The sequence below is a fragment of the Oenanthe melanoleuca genome, chromosome 3 (genome assembly GCF_029582105.1).
Source record: "Oenanthe melanoleuca isolate GR-GAL-2019-014 chromosome 3, OMel1.0, whole genome shotgun sequence".
Lineage (NCBI taxonomy): Eukaryota > Metazoa > Chordata > Aves > Passeriformes > Muscicapidae > Oenanthe > Oenanthe melanoleuca.
In genome coordinates this window covers 73,572,003-73,591,902 of record NC_079336.1, presented here as the reverse complement: position 1 = coordinate 73,591,902, position 19,900 = coordinate 73,572,003, and the positions used below count along the sequence as shown (strand labels likewise).

Genomic DNA, 19,900 nt, shown 5'->3' with positions numbered 1-19,900 from the left:
CTTTCTTTATATATGAGAATGTAGTAGAACATGCCTCATACCTATTTTTTGTTTGCAGACTATATTGACTATATTTAATAACAAACACTGGCTTTAGACTGGTGATCTGAAATTCAATATTTTTAATATAGCTATTTCAGGTATGCATAAGAGACTTATCAATGCCATTATCTAATTTTACATATGTGAACATTTTCACTGGCATAAAAATGACAGAGGTACATACAAAAGTTATTACTGCTATTTGCTATTTCTTAAGGGAAACAAGGCCCAGTTTTACCAGCCCATTTTACTGCTCATTTAATTTAGTCTCAACAAGTGAGCCACCAGTACCTTTAAGCCTTTCTCTTTATCTCTTTACTTATTCCTTTTAAGTGTCAGTGAAATAGATTTGCTATCACGGTAGAGATTGTCAGCCAATATAATGTGAGAGCTTTTGGAAAAAAAAAAAACCCATGGCATGAATTATTTAATTTTTTGCAAAATGTAAGGATAAAATGGAGTTAACTGAGTCTTGGTTATCCACGCATTTCTGCCCTTAGTCAAGGCCTCCATTCAAAGACATATTTTATTATCCTTATTGGAATTTTTACTTCTCTCTCTCATGAGGATTTTATGAGCACAGACTGCATTCTGGTTTTCTGTTATTTCCCTCTGAATAACAGTTGGTCACTGTTCTCCAAATCTATGTCCTTGCTTTTCATTCAGAACGTTATTACTGTGTAAGGGATGTCTTCTATTTAATTTGGTCATTATATTTTCATTTTAGTTTATTTTCATAGTTTGCCCTTGACTTTGCAACATTTTCTTTACTCCCTTTTTTATAGCTTGGTGACCTTAATACAATAGCTAAAGTTGAGATGCAGCTCCTATTCTAAACCCACATTCAGAAGCTTATAACTTTTCCCAGATATTCTCTTTCAGGCTGAGTGTTTTTAATGCTTTGTTAGAAGGGGATTTTCGTTTGAAATTTCACAAGCATTATCTATTTGTTTTGAGTTATCCAACTTAAAAAGACAGCAGTTTTGCAGCAATCAAGACAGGTTTCAGATGCTTTTTTTAAACTCTGATAATTGAAAATCAGCTTTGTTTCAGCACTTCAAAATCAGCTTTGATTGTGGAATGGTGGCTTTGCTATCTCTTTGAAATGGTTTTGAAATAATAAAGTTTTGCATATGACTTAATTATTAAATACCTTACTGAAATACTAGTGCGGAGGGAATTGATCTTAGAATAACTCTGTTGGACTCAATTTTATTTTAAAAAGCTATTAATTTTGGTACAAGAACTACATTTAGCTATGCTTTAAATATTTTTAATGCCAGTTTCATACCGCTCTTCGTGGAGTATAAAAGAGATACATTACAGAGTCCTGTCAACCTGGATTCTGCACAGTACATAGAAGTAATGCAACATGTGCAATGAAAAATAGACATTTCTCTTGTACTGGTGAAATGACAAAGAGCAGCTTTGCTTCATTCCACCAACACACTATTGTAACTGTAGTGTGTTTGAAAAGCTTTTCTTTAAAGATCCAGTGAGAAACCCTATATAACTGTAAACCCAAGAGGAGCACTGGGAAGATTTACACAGCATCTTGTTTGCCATAACAAAAGAAATATTCTCCAGGAAAATGTCATTTCACAATACCATCCCTATGGCATGCTTGTACCCCTCATTTTCTGCCATTCTTTTTTTTTTTTTTTCACTAAGACTTTCATAGTCTTGGTAAGCTACCATTTTGTGCCCTCCACATGAAGAATGGTGTTGTCATCTTGCAAAAATGAGCCAAGAGCATGGCTGACCAACAGAGATTTTATGTATTTGCAGAGTCAAAGTAAAGTTGAGAGAGGCACTCTTTGGGCATTTCTTTGATCAGCTGATAAAGAAATACAAAAGCTTGCAAACATTTTTAATTGGGAGTACTCCTTTTAGTAAAAAAAGTGCTATTTTTGTAAGTTCCAAACTGACACAAACAACTGTTCTTTATGTCTGTACTTACACCAAATAGACTTAAACCCCAAATCTCTATCATATTTTTTTACTGTGACATCAAACAACATGTAGCCTATGAGTGCCACAAAAGCAGTAGAAAGACATGGTTTTTCAACATCTGTGTAAGCTGCTCACTTTATGAATCTTGTGATTTGCTTCTGAGTTGGGCTACAGGTTGGAATTATACCAGCTACATAACGAGGACAATTCTTTAGCATTCAGAACTTTGAATTTTTAAATTCAAAGCTAAGCTAAAAATGCCAGTCAATAGATTCATTTTAATCTAAAGTCTTATTGTTCTGGTCCTAGCTCTTTATTCCATCATTTCTCATTGATTAAGCACCTCCTGCTTTTTTACAATAATGTAATAATACAATCTGAAGTGCTTCAGGAAGCCTTCACATGAAACTTCATATGAAAGGAAATAAATAAGCTTATTTGATCCATATTTATTTTCCTTTTCATTCGTAAGTGATTTCCTGCATTCGGCCCATCTTTCTCTTTCCTGTTCAAATACAGAAATTTTTTAGAAGATTGCTCAAGTAAGCCTCTTGCACAATTAGAATCCTCCCCTTGGTGGCTGCCATTCTCAAGTACCACATTCTGTCCTGATTGCATTATTGTTCCCTCTCCAGTGATTCAGTGATAGATCTGCTTATTCATACCAAATCTTCCACTAACACCTCGTTCTGATAATTTACAAAATCATTTGTATTTGTCTTACTGATTATGAAACTGCAGTCAGTGTATTAACTATTTAAACAAAAAAGCTCAGGCACCTCTTGTGGTCTGGGACAGGCTGCTATAACCAGGACTTTGTAATCTATTATCTCAAGGATATACAGGTTGATTTAATATGGCTGCATTTTTCTGCTATGTGCAAAGTGTTTCCATCAAATAAGGGAGAATAATCTTATCCTGTATGTCAGTGAAATATGAAGACAGAATACAGAGCTCTGTTTTCCATACATGCAGAATTAACTGGCAAATCCCATTAACAGTTTATTTTTCCTTCTTTCTGATTTTTGCACTCCATGTCTTTTCTGATGGGCCACATGATAATACATTGTCCCCTAACTATCACACATATTTCTAGGCACTTTGCTGGAGAGGAGAGTAGTAAGAAAAAAGTACTTGCAAGTTCTGTCCAATCATAAATCTCCATTATACTTAAGATGAGATGGATAGAATTATGAGTTCATCTAACATAATCTTCTGAGCATTATAAGCCATTAAACATCACCCAGACCCTGCTACATGGAGCCCAATTACTTTAACTAGACAAGAGCACTTCAGTTGTCAATAGACTAAACTGTGCAGTGCCACAGGCATAGTCCAAAATAGACAAAGACATCATCGAAGCCTGTGTCTCTTCAAATAACAAGGAATTTCTAGGTGAGAAATGTCCCCTAAATTCCTGGAGATGGCATTTAGCTCATCCACCAACTCTGGCACAGAATATCAAGTCTCAGACAATAAGCTCTGAGAGAAATTTTTGACTTTTCTTCAAATTCAATTTATCAATTTATCCTGCCTTCAGCATGACAGCATGATACACTCAATAAGACCTAAAAACAGGAATCTCTCCAGAGAAGGATTTTTTGGAGGTCGTTTTCCACACCTATGTGCTAAAATCAATTTGGAGTAAGCTGTGTATTTTAAATTATGCACATATTTTCATTGCATCTACTGTAAAATGCTGTTCCTTTTTCCACAAGTGAAGAAAATGGAAGCCCAGGCATCTTTGGCTCTGGAATCTAAATACTGAACAAGTGACAAAGTGTTTGGTATCTCTAACATGAAAATCCCTAGCACCCTTCCAGGGGATTATTTGATCTAACAGTTTACAAGGACTAAGAGCTAGTTGATAAATCCTAAAATCAACTACTGATGTGATTTTAAACCCACCTGCTATTTTATCTCAGCCCTCAATTTAAAATGTGTCTCAAATGCTTGCAACTTTAGTTCACTCTTATTTCAGACAAATTGGTTACATTGGGAGCATTTATCTTCTGCAAAAGAATTGTTACAAATCCCAGTCTGAGCTGGCTTACATACACAGACATGTTTTATCCTCTCTAGTTTCTAGGTCTGTGTGTCCAGTTTTGACTTATCTTTACAAGCAAGAACTTTTATCCTAGTTTTCTCTAATATGATTTCCCTGACTCAAATACAGTGCTATACTCATATCTGTGATATCTCTAGACTGCATAGAACATCATCTTCCATCCTCTTTTGGTTAACTACCTCTTTTCTCTGTTTCCTTGATCCTGTCTTAGAACACATATGACAGATTTTAATGGTGTTAAATTTTGCTAGGTAGGCCACAGATTAATAAGTCAGGCAAAAACGACTGAAGACACTGCACTTTCAATTTGCAAAGTGTAAGTACAAAGCCATTTTCCAGATGTTTGAATGATGTGGAAGTCAGGTAAAAGCTATACCCTACATAAATCAAGGGATACAGAATTTTATCACATGAGATGAGTTATCCCATAATATTCTGGACATCTAGCAGATGAAACTAATGAAATTTCAGTTTTAGCTCACACTGATTGGAAGAGATTTGCATATTTTCTAACTAACCATATTTTTCTAGCTAGTATTTCATGCTTTGGGATGCAAAGGAAAAAGTAGTTATTCTTCTACTATTAAACCAAGTGCAAGTAATTGATCTATTTTCTGTATAAAAGCATTTATTTTTCTTTTGCTAGTCCTGTGAACTAATGTGATCCATATTATTAAAAACGGAAACATTCTCTAGATTGCTTTATCCACTCACTGCTATCAGCTGAATTTCATATCAGTCACCAGATCAATAAACTCTCCTGTGCTGCAATACATGGGCAATGGAAATAATGCACCTTGGCAGCAATACATAGCTGGTTAATTGCACAGTGCAATTCTGGGGTAAACATTTTATTAAAACATTAACATTCTACTACATCTTAAAAAGCCCCATACTTTTACAGTTAATTTTAACCTATGTAAAACAGTACCAAAAATCCCCCAACAAATCCAAAAAGAATTCTGGTCAGCCTGTCCTATTTTAGCAATTGAACAACTTACTCAGCTACTGAAGCATAATGTGTCAACAAGATGGAATTCCACTTTCTAAAGGCTAGAGTGCCCACTCAATAGAAGAAAGCAATACATGGTTACTGGTAAGAGCTTGTGGCACAGTGCTAGCAACTCAACATTTAGCAATAATAGAAAATGTCTGTCTCATTTTCATTCCCCTTGAAAACACTCCCTATACAACATTATGAAACACTCCTGCTGTGAGTTGGTTTCTTAATCACAGCAATATCTTCAGCTATTACCTTTTCCACGGTCACACCTTTCTGGTGAATTCTCTTAAAAGCAAAAATTTAATGACATGTGGAACAAGGACAGATACCTGAAATGTAATAACAAGGAGTAACCCTTCAATTTTGCAACAGCTACCAGATAGCAGCAATCTCCTATTTCCATTTTAGTGTTCTGCAAATGACATAAAGGTCTCAAGGTCTTTTTTTTTCCCCTGAATTATTTCCCTGTTTTTTGAAACCGTGGAGCCTCTATTTTCTGCTTCAACTTCCATTCCCACCTTAAAACTAAGGGGAAAAATTCAGATCATTGTACACACAGCCCTTCTTCACCCATGGCCTTTTATTCATCTGATTATAAAACTGAAAAGATTTTTTTCAGTGCAAGTACCTTCAAAGGTTGTCTTGAATTACCACTACTCATCTTGACTATCTTTATATCTCAAATTATTTTAAAAGTTGCCTATTTTCTCTTTATATACATTGAACTTTCTCCTTGTAGTACGAACAGACAAACAAAGTAAATGTCCTGAACCACACATTTATACCTACATCTATGTTTGAAAATAAAGTCTTTGAGGTTAGTCAGAATTTTAAACATTTTGACCTGACACTATATATGGAATAACATGATAAAACCGGACTCAAGAGGAACAGAAATTAGAGAAAGTTTATATTGATCATGACAATGTATTGCATCAAAACTGAACTTCACAACAAAAGACTTAAAATTTCAAGATGTGAAAACTGTTTCTTACTTCAAAAACTCTTGTGCACTTTCACATATATGAAGCAGTATTTGCAAGCTGGTTCAGGTTCCAGAGGAAGTATAGCTGCATTCACATAGCACTTCAAATGACATATAGAAGCTGTAAACAACCCTGCTCCTGAAGTTTAGAAGGACATACACAACTAACAAAACCATAATTTGAATTATCAGAATTAAGTGGATAAGAACTTGTTGCTTGGAATTTTTTATAATTCAGATTTGTGTCCTCAAAACGAAAGATTTTCCCCAATAGTTTGGGGTTTGCCTACGTGCGAATCACTGGGTTGAACAAAGACATTACTGAAGATGAAATGTGTCTGCTAGGACATGCATGAACAAACAATGATGAATCACAAAAACCCCCAACTTTGCAAACAACAGGAATATGTATTGCACTTCTCATATAACTATTTTAGTGTCCTCTATTCTATTAAGCTTACTGAAAAGGCAGACAATTATTAATCCTACAAATATGGTGCAATTGCTTTTGACATGTGCTTCCTTAGCCATGGAAGAAGAATGCAAGAAGAAATCAATGAGAAAAAATTGCTGGGTAGAGTGAAATTGCCTTAGGGATTTTGTTTTATGTAATACAACAGCCTAGGAATTCTATTTATAAGGAAGACATGGTATTTATATCTATTGATTTTTTCAGGGACCTCTTGTAGTCTATAGCCATAAAATTTCACCTGTCCTAGATGGGAACACATCTCTTGATGCTCTTCAATGCACTTTGTTTATGGAACAGTAAATATGATGTAAAAGAGATGAAATACCCCCAAATTTTGTTCCTTTTGCAAAACTATAGAATTTACTTTATCATTGCACATTTAATACACTACATTTGAGTACCCACTTGCAGACTGGAATTTCACATTAGGGGATCTCAAAGAAGAATAAAAACCATCAATTAGAACAGCTTATTCATAAGATCTTTTAAATTGTAACCCACATCTTAGTATAGTTTAGAGTGGCCTCAGGACCTCCATGGACCTTCAAGAGTCAGGGACCATCAAACAACAGCCAATCTGTGGAAATCATTCTTCTTCGTGCTTATATATGCTATGCTAGGAATTAATAAATTCAAGAGGAAAAGACCAGGAGAGGCTCTGTCTCTATTCTGTGTCTTCCTTCTCACCCCATTTCAAGGGATAGGTCAACTGGTATTGCATGCTGCAAAACATTTAGCACTGTTGTACAACATACCATAGTGGATGCAACAATGGGGATGCAAAATCTGGGATGCAAGGTCTTGGGACTCAGTTATACATCAGTCACTTATCATCTCACTGAAAGATACTGACAAGGAACGTTTTGCAAGGCAACTGAGCTGTATTGTAGAAACCAAGGCACACTTCTAAACAAACAAGTTGTATAGTCACTATTAAAGATCCATCCTAACCTCTTTTTAACTCCAAGCTTCTTTAATGTGTAGTAAATAATATGCCAATGTAATATAAAACAAGACAAAAATGTTTTATTCATAAAGCTTTTGTATGTCTTGTTTACCACAGCTTTTCCTGTACCTAGGCCAGCTGGTACAATGTGTATTATCTACTATGTTTTGTTGCTGTTTTCTAGCATTAAATATGTCGAGATTTTATAGCTGAGCAATAGAAGTTAGTAACATAAGTCTGATGCATAGTAATGAAGGTAGAACAGTATATAATGGTAGCATCTTAGTAAATCAATTAGTAAGTTTATGGCTAATAATAAAAAGTCTGAAAGATTAAACATCAGTAGAGTCAGTCAGTGGTACCACAACATGACTTTAGGTGAGGATTATACATAATCATTAAAAGGATATCTGCATGCTCCTATTTACTCAAAATAAACCTTTGGTATCGTTTGGTTTTTTCTCTTTTTTGCCTGAAAGCCTGAATAGTAAGCAGTGCCTGACTGCAGAGGGTACATAAGGGGATGCTTACATTTAAGCCTCTTTCCTCATCTTTTTGGTACAGTTCTATATAGGCATCAGACTCTTTGTAGGCCCTGCATGTGGCTATTTTCAAATTTCTTGAGACAAAACAAAATCCATCTTTTAACAAAGGCCCTTTTAGCAAATTATAAGGACTCTCCTGGAGATTTCCCTTTGATACCAATGGCAGTTCCTCTGTAAAAAGAGATTCTAATTTCCCATTCCGAATAACAGAATAAGAAATTGAGAAATCCAAAATGTCTGCATCCTAGCCTGGCCCAGTCACCTGTTCATTTTTCACTATTTCTTCAGTTTTGGTCATAGTCCTTATATGTTTGGGACTGCCTCCCACAGATATCTCTCTGAATATTGGAATATTTATTTTGCTTCCTTCTCTGGTGACTAGATTATTCTCTTTTTGGTTCCTTTACTTTTCTAAACTGACTGCTGAAACCCCTTCTCACTCACTCTCTCGACCTTTTCTTGATCACCTGTCCTTCCTCTCTCCCCTGAGTCATCTCATCAGCAAATCAAAATCCTCAGCTGCCTGACAGCTGTTAGCTACCCTAATATTCCAGTTCAGGCCTGAGCAATCAATTTTTTCTGTTCAAGATGCAACTATTTCTCTGCAAGGGCTTTGTATGAATAACAGACCACTGATGTCGGATATGACTTCTGCTGTTATCAATATGAACTTCAACCAGTGACAGATGTTCAAATACCCCAAAAGAGACTCTACATAACTGAAGTACAGCTTACAGAATGATGCAGATATTAATAAAGAATCTCCAGATTCACACTACTTTCCTTATTTCTTTGCTTAGCTGCTTTAGCAAGGAATATATTTCTAAGCTCCACAGGTTAAGTATTGCAAGACATCTTTAGCAGTCTTTTTTGGGATGGATAATAGGGACATTCTTCATCTCTTTAAGGGCCTTTCTCTGAGCTTGTAAATCATGCATACTCTCATAAGGGAATGTTGAGCTCTGAAATGGATCTTCCTGGATTCCATTAAAATTAGTGGAAGGCTTTCACACTGAAAAAGGTCAGGTTTTGACTGGGAAAAACAACATCATATTTAAGAATAGAAAGCACTGTAAATTACTTCATAAAATAAAAATAAATAGCTTTCCTAATTGTCTTGGTGTACTTGCAGGTGGATTTTTACCTTCAGCCAACTTTATCACCTGACTTCAGTGCTAGGACACTCCCCACAGGAAGTCTGTGACAAATCCTCCTTGAAGTTACCACTTTTTAGGGTGCAAAGAAAGATTCAAAGACATATATTTTCCCTCTGTTCCATTATGGATTCTGAGGAAGGACCTTAATGCTACCAAAATTTGGCTTCCAGACCAGCCTCCTGCTTCTCATTTCAGCCTGAGTGAATTGCACCCTGTAATGTTCAAGCCATCACATAATTCAAAACAAAGGGTGAGCTTGCACTCAAGGCTGCAGATCTGATCCCTGCCGAGCACAGCGCGAGTCCTTAGAAGGAAACAGAGCTGCTTGCTGAACCAGGCAATGTATCAATCCTTTATGCTATGTACACTTTATTTACTGGGCATTTGCAGATTCAAAAAGTTTGCTGATGAATGAAGCTGCAAAACACAGTATGATTTTTGCCACTTCCAGGCAGAAACCTGAATAAAAATTATACGTGATTTTATCTTTTTTAACCAATCCCTAATAGTTAATCTGGAGGCGTTCCCTTTTGTTTATGCAGTCATGTTTCTTATTACTTTCCCAGATTCTGCTTTACTTTATAGCCCATGTCTGCTCAGTGAATTTGGGCAGTACTCTGTTTTACATGCACCACTGCATGGACAGATAGGAAGTCTTACCAAGGTCGACAGATGCTAACCTACTCAAAGAAGACAAGTTACTGCCACTTCCTAGTTCAGCAAACTATTATTCTTCCATGGTATCAGTTTGGGCAACATCAAAACTGCAATAAAAAGTGCATTTTCCACAAGAAAGAGAGCAGAAAGAGCATCCTAGTATTTTACAAATATAGATATTTTATCTTCTCTCATAGCGTTTTTGGAATTTTGCCATAATGCCAACTATGGAAAGAGTCACATAGCACAAACACCATTAGTCACTCTGATCAAACATTTAATAGGTTCTTTTAGATATAAATTTATCTCTATGTACATCTATCTTCCCCAAAGCTTGATTCTTGTAAAGTACTTGCTTTTTCTACTTCCAAAAATGTCGATGGTCCATATGATGTGATCTCTTAGTGAAAGTATTTTCAAGTTTCATCCAATTTTGATTTCTATAAATCCACTATTAATTGTTCATTCCCCTTGCTTAAAAACAATTTTATGAGTAAACAAAAATATTTTTATATTTCTTTTCATTGTGTATTTTAACGTGCACAAGTAATGTCCCTACAGTACTACAAACAGGCTATTCTATCTCTCCTTTTTTGTGTAAAAACAATTTATTATGATAATGAATGGTTTGCTCAAGATCCTGTTCATTTTTGCTGAGTTCTAGCAGAAGAAAGCCAGAATGCATTTGGATTTTCATTTGCACAGTTCAATTTCTTACTGTAACTACTCAGCAACTTCTTAAACCAAATAAAGCAAAGAATTATGGAATGGACATATGCTATGTGATGAAGTCATAATTCCTAAGCCATTGTGCTATATTTAAATTGTTTATTGAGCTGTGTTGTCCCACTCTGGTGTGAAGGGGTGTTCAGAGTCACTGAAGACTGGAAAAGGTAAAAAAGCCAATCACATTTCCTGCCTTTGTCTTAGCATTCGTCGCACAACACCAATTATTTCCCCCACCACTTGAAGGAAAATGCAGGTTCTTACCCCACAGCCTATCCCGTTGCCAGGCTCACAGACGATTCTCCTCATCCCTGGCTCAGGAAGCAGACCTGCCCCACAGCCAGGGCTCGGGCACAGCACTCCTCCCATCTGCAGCATGCACTCCTCGGCCCCATAGCGCTGGTAGCGGCTGTACTGCAACACAGCGGAACACACTGGTGTGAAACTCCTACACACACAGAGAAACCCCCAAATCCTTGAGTCTGACTCTATCCCACATAATCCAGCCTACTGACCTAATGTCTCACATGCTAAATTCAGATTATTTGTCAGAAGTCTACAACTTTGCAGTATTATTAAATAGGGTGTCACTCTGCTCCAACTCACATCATGTGTATTGTTTTCTGGTTCACAGCCATTTTCACCACCAGAAGACTGTGTGGGATATTAAAATCAAGAAAACAGCAGATTTTTTCTGTAAGTAACATCAAGTACACTTATATTACTATAAAAATTATTATAAATATCATAAAAATAGTTCAACAAAGAAATGATAAACGCTGTGTACAGATTGAAGAAAACACACAAAAAACCCCTTCAGGGATCTATAGCCAGAAGTAGTGAAATGTTTTAGACCTCAAGGGCTGCAAGAATTTGCCTAGGCAACTTTATTTTAAAAGCAAGCCGATAATTAACTGATCAGCAGAATAACTCTAATATGCATTCATTTCAAAGGTAGGTGTATTTTTTTCCTGCATCTCAAGTGACATTTTCTCAAGTTTTTTCACTTTTCATTTAATTCCATCCTGATAGCCTAAAAGGGCCTGGAAATGCCTTAATTTTAATGATGGAGACACTGACACATAGCATTATTAAGTAATATGCTCAGTGTGTGCTCATGACAGAAATGCCTCTAAAATGACTGATGTCACTGCAATAACTTTCCCATGTCTAATTCACCCTGCTTTCAGCCAGAGATAAGCTGAGCTAATACAAATCATGCTGTGCACATGTAAATCACATTCACTCTTGGGTTCTGTGTTGGTGCAGTTCCACACCAGTGGCTGTATAACCACTGTAAACCAGGCTTCAGATTCACCTATAAATCTGCTCTATTGTGGAGGGAAATAAATGAAAGCATTTGGTCCTAACAGCCGCAAAGAAAACAGGCAAATCCAAAAGGCCAAAGAGGAAGGGAGTAGGTATGAATTTTCCCTGTGAGCAGACTTTATGGTGTGCTAAAGAAACAAAACAGAGCTTTATGTTACAGCTCTCACAATAGTATTTAGTGCTTCATAAGATTTTATCCCACAATGGCTCATGAAAATCCCGCTCCCTTTTTTGGGATGATAACAAACAAAAAATTCTTTTGCCAATCCACACCGCTCTCCAAAGAAATCTTTAGAGGAAAATGGAAGCTTTAGGACCAACCCCTCATACACACAGCGTACAAAGAAGAATTGTAAATTCCAAAGAAGGCTCTACTACACATCTTCTAGGTACATTTCAGAAGCTTCTTCTGCAAATTCTGTCACAACATGTCTTGTTAAACTGGCTTCTTAAAATAATATTAGAGTTCTTAAAAGACTATAACATATAGACACAAAAGTTTGCATCACAGAAAAAAAAAAAAAAAAATCAACCCAAGCTTGAAGTATCCAAATTTGTTAATTAAAGAAAAATCCAAACAACCTATGAAAACAAAAGCAAAATTTAAAAGGAGAAAAAGACTTCAAAATGTCTTTCAGTGTGTGAACAACAACCAGGAATTCTGACTTAAGAATCCTGTATTTGGAAAATAATAGCATTTTGAGAAATATGCAGACATGTCTGCAAAGTCTTGAATGTTGAGGCTCAAGAAGTCAACTGGTGTTTTCCTGTGTTATTATTATTATGCTGGAACTCAGGGTAATGCCATAAATATTTAATGGTGGATGCTCTCAATTTTCAGCAAAGCCCGTAATCCTTCCACTAAATATGTGTTGAGTTAGTAATTTGGCTGGCCTTTACAGAAATATAGGTAACCAGAGCTCCAAAACTATCTAGCCTAATTTTTCTTCAGGGCACAGACTGGACCTGAAGGTGAGGATAGTGATTGTCTTACCCTGTTAAGTGGGAACTTTGTGCTGCATGTGGGATTGTTAACAGCTTCTCATTATGAAGGCAAACACCAGTGACACTGTGGCTGAGATTCTGTCAGCATTTACAGTAAAATTTCTCAGCAGAAAAAAAAGAATGTACTTTCCAGCCATTCACTTAGCCTAAAAGGGTATTGAGAGATTCCTCTCACTTCCTTTTTTTTTTATTTTATTTTTTTTTTAATTTTATTTTAATTATTTTGTTAGGAAAGATACAGAATATAAATGTTCAGTTTACCTACTGGCAAGGTGGACAGCAACATCCTTTTCTGTCCAATTAATTTGACATTTTATACTGGTTCAGCACAGGACTCATGCCAAATAGATATGGCACCCTCACCTCAGAGTTTCACACTATAACAGCCAAAAAAATGATCCAGAAAAGATGCTGCTTAATTCATTTGCATATTTTGGTATCTGGTTACAAAACTGTATTCTGCCTTCAAAGTCCAGATACATTTATTTCATTTTCCAATTTCTATGTCCTTGTGTCCTGCTCAATTAAATTCCAGCAAACAGCTGAAACACAAAGTAGCAGAACATATACATGTTTGCTGCCATAACACAATCTACACAACATATGTTGATTAATATTATTTATTCAGTGGCCTGAAACAAAATGACTCACTTTACATTAAGGGTGCACTTATAAAAAACTTGTAAAGGTCCAAAACTATTATAATGAAATATTAATTAACTATTTGCATACAGTGACAGAACATATCTATCAGAGATAGCTTTTCCTATACACCACAGCTGTGCATATCATACCAGACTCAACATGCACTCAACATGCATTAAGCAAGTCAGTTTTCAAGAGCCCTTAAATGTCTTTGGAGCACATTATGTGTTTTTGATCACATGTCTGAATCAGCTATTTAAGAATATTAAGGGCAAATAACACCCACTGGTTTACTTTACCTCTTAAATGGAGACCTAGCATAGAATTAATTTAATTTAGTCTGAATTTCCACAGTGATGATGCCTATAGTTGCAGTGGTTGTGTAGACTTTTAGAGTTAACAGGAGAGATGGGATGCAATTCATCTTTAGTGCTTAGATTTGTACAGCTGCATAAGAACTGAGCCCTCAAGTGCCCTGTTTTTTAAAAAATAATGACAGATAGACAACTTCCTAGAGACTGGCACCTGAAATTAGGTGACTCTTACTATAGCTGCTTTAGTCCCAATAATTCTGATCCTAACTCCCCTGCCTTAAGCTATTTTTAAAACCAAGGCTTAGGTACTAAATAGCTTAGGCTGTGAACCACCTCACAGAATTTTAGCTCATCTAAAATTAAACATCTAGCCTAAACAAGGCTCCAAGTGAATGAGAAGAAATAAGATCTCAAGGAGGGCATTTATCCTGACTCAGATATGATGTCTAAGATAGGTAAGATCAATCACCCTATGGAAATGCTATGGTTGAAGCTGAGAAAACTAACTTAGGCTAGATACTTAACATGTAAAGAGCTGTCATTGAAAGATGAATCTAGCTCTTCTGTCTATTCAAAGTATTTCACAGTATCTATTACTCAATTTTTAACAGTATGCCTCCTATTTAGAGATGCACTCATCATGGGTAAAGTTGTTCTGCATGCTACAAGGAAGAAAGTGTCTCCAATTATTTTCAGGAAAAACCTTTCACAAAGTATAATACATGGGAAACTTGATGGAACTGGCATTCATGACACCTGATTTCATTCCTGGCAGCAGCACAGCCTTCCTGTGGCTTTCATGTAAGTCACTTAATCTATGCTTCTCATCAGTTCCCCATTTGTAAAGGGGAAGAATGATACTTGCTGATTTCAATGTAATGTTAAGAGGCAAAAACCATTAATAGTCATGAGGACGTCAAATACTATGGTAATGAGTGGCATAAAATTACACAGAAATCACCAGCCACCTACTGCTGCTAGAAAGCAGCTTCCAGGCAAAGCATGTCAGGCATTTATGTGCTACTGTAATAAGGTCCTCAAAAATACAGGTTGGTAAATAGTTGCTGGATTCCCCCAGAACTATATATTTCAATGCCTATTTGGGAAAAAAACCCAAAGTTTCATATATACAATTTATTCTGAAACATTGGTGCTCAGACAGCTAAAGGTATATGAACAAGGTAGTTGTAAAACATTCTGTTTGTTGTCTGAAAACTGCATCCCTTCATCAACCTTCCCCTCAAATTGTGAATTGCCTCAGTCAGCCCAAATTCAGGGAATCAAATTTGGAGTGGAAAAAGCTCCACTTATGGTATTTTGACCATAGAATGAAGTTCATCTGTGTGATCTTTTTTTTGTCAAGCCTTTAGATTATAAATTACAGTATGACATAGACAAGGAGGCTAGATAATTGTAACCATTTATTCCTTGCTCTCCACTTTCCAGGTTGGGATGGTTTCCCTCGAGCCTTAGAATGATACTGGGTTTTCAAGCAGTAGAAATTCAATCATTTGATGTTGTAAATCAAGGGTAATATAAATGAAATCTCTGGGCTGACACAGGAATACCAGGTCAATCATAGACTGCAGTCTTTTCAGTTACATTGAGATTCAGATACAAAATGAAACTGAAATGCACCTGGATGCACAAAACTCCTGCAAAACACACTTCATGAACACAGTGATTCATGGCCGTGTCAATTAATTTACAAATTATGATTTAATATCATAGAATTATAGAATGGATTGGGTTGGAAGGAATCTTAAAGGTCATTTATTCCAACCCCCTGCCACAGAATGCATGCCTTGAGCTGGTTAATTTTGCTTTTACACTTTGGGCATTGTTTTCCTTATTTTCCCTTTTCCCCCCCTAAACATCTAAAAGCATCTGCTCAGTAGCAGCCTTGCAGACAACTTTGGACAAAAGTATAACAGTAGATGTAAAGCACAAATTTCTGAAATGTAATTCAATTACTTGTTTCTTTAACTGCATGTAAGAGTCTCAGAGGAAAGCAAATCTACTTTCTGGAGTCAGATTGTTTTTACTGCTCCTATAAATCAAATAACCATCTGTGTGTTTCAAAATTAGATTGTGGAGGCTATGAGTCCATAATGTAGACTAAGCACTTTATTTATATGTATTATGCACATACAAAAACTCCAAGAATTAGTTCCATAATGTAATTAGGCAACTTACAGTATGAAACCAGTAGCACTCCTTGGACTAGTAAAAATACTTAAAAATGTGTCATCTAAAATACAGATTAAAAAGTGATGGACTGATATGGCTCTCCATGGAGTATCCCTAATTTTTTTTTCCTGAGTTTTTGAGCTTCTCTGTTGGTCCCTGGTCAGATTGGAAGAGCAAGTTCAGAGCATCAGCTCCTTATTACCACAGGAGCACCCAAGGAAGACAACCACCTCTAGAGGGCTGGAATTTGCTTGACTGGAGAGTCATGGAAAATTGGGTAAGGCAGTTTTTTGAAGAAAATATTTACGTAAGAAACCTCTAACCGGACCAGTGCACCACAATTCACAGACAAAATTAAACTGGAGTTTAAATGGGGAGACAAAAAGAAAGATTTCAGTTAGTGGAATGATATGAAAGCAAGAACAAGGTGACAAATATGAAAACAGAAAATACAGAACAGAGGATACTGAAGCAGGTTGTACCAGAAATCAAACTGAATATATGAGGGGCAATATGATACAATGAAGAAAGGGGACTGAGCACTGTAGAAAGGGTTAGCACTGTATTCACAAACTACTGGAAGTTTGTGATCCTCCAGAGGGTATTTGGGGGATCAGTCTGAACAGACTGAATGCCAGAGACAAACATTTGGTTTCTTCTGACCCTTGTGGAGCTCAAATGCACATTCCTCTTCCTGCTGCAAGTAACAGCCATCAGAGCTGTAATTGATGCAAGGAAATCTGTTCAGCTGATGCTGTTGCAAACTGTGGACTAAATTTCAGTGCAGCAGCTACTGGCTCCCAATTCTCAGGTCACAAGAGTGAACACATGCATATTTCCTGAAAGCAGATCAAAGCTATCCAAGGGATGGAAGAAGTCCTAACTTCCACATGCACCTAAGATCCTGAACACTGGGGCTCTAATCTTCCCTCTAAATTAGATAAAATCTGTGTGGAAGTGAAATTTGAATTTTATATAAAATGACATATTTGATTAAAAAAATAATTTAAATTTAAATAGAAGTACCTTCTACTTTCTTTATCTTCATCCTTTATTTCAGCTGTTGAAGCCAAATAAATTACTTTTACTTGCCTACTGTACAGTAAGTTCAAAAAGTGCAAGAATGTACAGATATCCTGTTTATGACAAGAACTTAAAGGCCAAAGTTAAAATAATCCAGAAGTGACAAAACTGAGGAATTCACATGAATCCCAATTACCTCTGAGTGAGGTGGTTAGGAGACATTCCAGGCAGGTATAACACACAAAGGAAAGAGAGGCATATCAGTGGTCATATGAAGTTGCAGGACTATAAAGTTTGTTGTCAGCTATTAAAAAAAAGGTGGTGCAAAGAGGATCAAGAGTTCAGTGCAGTAGCTCAGTCCTAGAGAGCAAGAGATGGGACTGTGGTGACAAATCCAAAAGGTGAGCAAATTGAGATGGAGAGAAAAGAGATATTAGATGGGGAAGTGGCAGAAACTGAGAGATGTGTGTAGGTGTCACTTACACTGAATAGTAGCTGAAGCCAGAGGACTGGGTGGGAAGCAGCAGAGGTGTTAGAAACTACACTTGTAAAGATAAAGGTTTTGGAATACTAACAAAATAGCTTTGTGTTAGTAAGTATGAACTGGAGAAATCATCCAGTGAAAATTTATTTTGTTTTTTAACTGATTAGAATTACTGAGATGTAGCTTAAATTTTTTCCAAGTGTAGTTATCAAAAAATATTAACTCAAATATACTTCAGAAGCATGTTGTTGATCATATTTGACAATCTCCTGTACTAAACTCAGCTATTAATTAGAATTGTCCCATGACATTACTTTTGCCTGAATGGGTAAATATATATCAATTACTTTAAGACTGACTTTACATGAATATTCAGTAACATGCATTTGAAAAAAAAGATTCTTCTAGCAATATTGCAATTAGAAGAAATCAACCTTGTCACACCCACACCTTGTACACAAAATCCTTCCAAACCTCAGCTAATGTTAAATGATCTCTAACCACGCTGTGTTCATTTCATACTTGATTTCTGTATCTCCTAAATTTACAGCTCACCACAAAAACCAGCATAAGCCCACACCATCTCTGAAGAGCATGTGGATGTGCATCTGCAGATTTTTAAATAAGGTATTCTAAGGTATTCCTTTGCATAACCAAACCAAAATCCCACAAAAAAAACCCAACCAACCAAACAGTCCCCCCCAAAAGTGTCCCTGTTCAGGCTTGCTCAGATTCCAGGGATATACAAACACTCACAACAGTTCTAAAATAAGTGAGCAGTAATATGAGTTTCAGTAGCAGCTGATAGGAGAGATCTGTTAAAATTGATCGCTGCCCTGTCAAAATATCAAGGAACTGGCCAATACATTCTGCAAAGTTGTCAGAGCAGATGATGTAACAGAGAAACACAGCTATACATTACTTAGCAGCTTCCTTCCTGCCACTAGCAAGTCATCTGCTTCATCTGTGCTGTGACCTGTTGGGGGCACTCAGGTATAGCAGCAGATTGCTTGCTCTTGTGTTATTTGCTTTCCCTTCCAGCCTTCAGATGTAGCTGCTATTTTATTCATGAATCACAATATTCCATTTAAACAATTAAACAAGATTTTTTTTATCACTTTGGGGACAAGAGGGAAGTTTCTCATAGAGTCATTAGGGAGATTCCATAACAGTTCTCTGCAAGTCATCTTGCTATGCTGGTATATTGTGGTGTTTATGCTTGGAGTGTTTTCTCTGCTGTCTCTGGCATTGGCTTGTAGAATTACCTGCCTTCCACTGTATTTGAACAGGGCCCATGTTTGGTGCATTTTTAGCACATAATTGCAATCAGCTTGTACTATTACCACTTGCAGAAACATGTACTTGCAGAGACAGCCAGCCTGTCAGGGCAAATGGCTACTGCAGGAGACTTTCTTACACCGTGCAATTTTTCAATAGCTCCCCACTTACTAAATCTTTCAATCTGATCCTGACTGTATCTCAGATACTTAAGAAGTGGAGGAGTTAGCCAGCAGATTGGGCTGCACCCATTAAGCTAGGGGAAATAGATGGATTATGAAAAGTGAGAACAAATTGCAAGAGAAAGCTCAGCAGAGCTCTGGGCAATTAGAAAGCTTCAGGCTCTACCCCTCCTGAGACTCCATGTGCAGGAGAGTCTTTGTCTTGTACAGACCTTTGTGGAGAGTCTGTGACAAGGGGGTCCAAGAGAAACCAGACAAAGCTGCTTCTGGAGGCTCTCCCTGCGTCAGACTCTCTGGCACCATCACCAAGAGTCAAGTATCAAGTGGGGCAGCAATCTGCTGCTGAGTGTGTTTGTGGTGCATTTTCAGCCAATTACTCTGGAAGCAGTTTTATGTGGTAAGTTAGGTATCCACAGTGCATATTACATACCAGGGAAGCTTCTAGTCTTCTATTTCACCATGCAGACTATGATTATGTCTTTCCAAAACTGATTCCCCCTTTAAACACTATCTTGTTACCACCAGCTAAACCTTAAAAGATAGACTTTCCAGCTAGAATAAATTTCCCATAATGTATGTTCCTAACAGAATAGAAGACATGGGAATTTTACATGTCCAAGAGACTACCAAGAAGTTTGACTATTTGAACAAGTGTCTTATTATTACACAACTTCTTTAAGAAAATATTAATCATCATCTCTTCACACTTCTATTTCTCAGCATTAGTTTTTCATTAATGCTTACATTTATATAAACATATTTCAGACAGACAGGCTGACACATGTTTTCAAGAGGTTTGACCCTGAAAGCCACTCAAAACCTTTCTTTCCTAATGACATCAACAAATGTTACATATGGTATTTATATTTATATGAGCATTTCTATGGTCAGTTTAT

At 36.6% G+C, this 19,900-nt stretch overlaps 1 protein-coding gene across 1 annotated transcript in view; it reads right to left on the bottom strand.

The window, feature by feature from the left end:
• The window catches only part of PRKN (parkin RBR E3 ubiquitin protein ligase), a 652,741-nt gene that overhangs the window by 96,684 nt on the left and 536,157 nt on the right, over positions 1–19,900 (bottom strand). Inside the window, exon 9 of the mRNA XM_056488202.1 lies at positions 10,819–10,968. Coding sequence (XP_056344177.1) covers positions 10,819–10,968 — 150 coding nt within the window. The remainder of the gene's footprint in view (positions 1–10,818; positions 10,969–19,900) is intronic.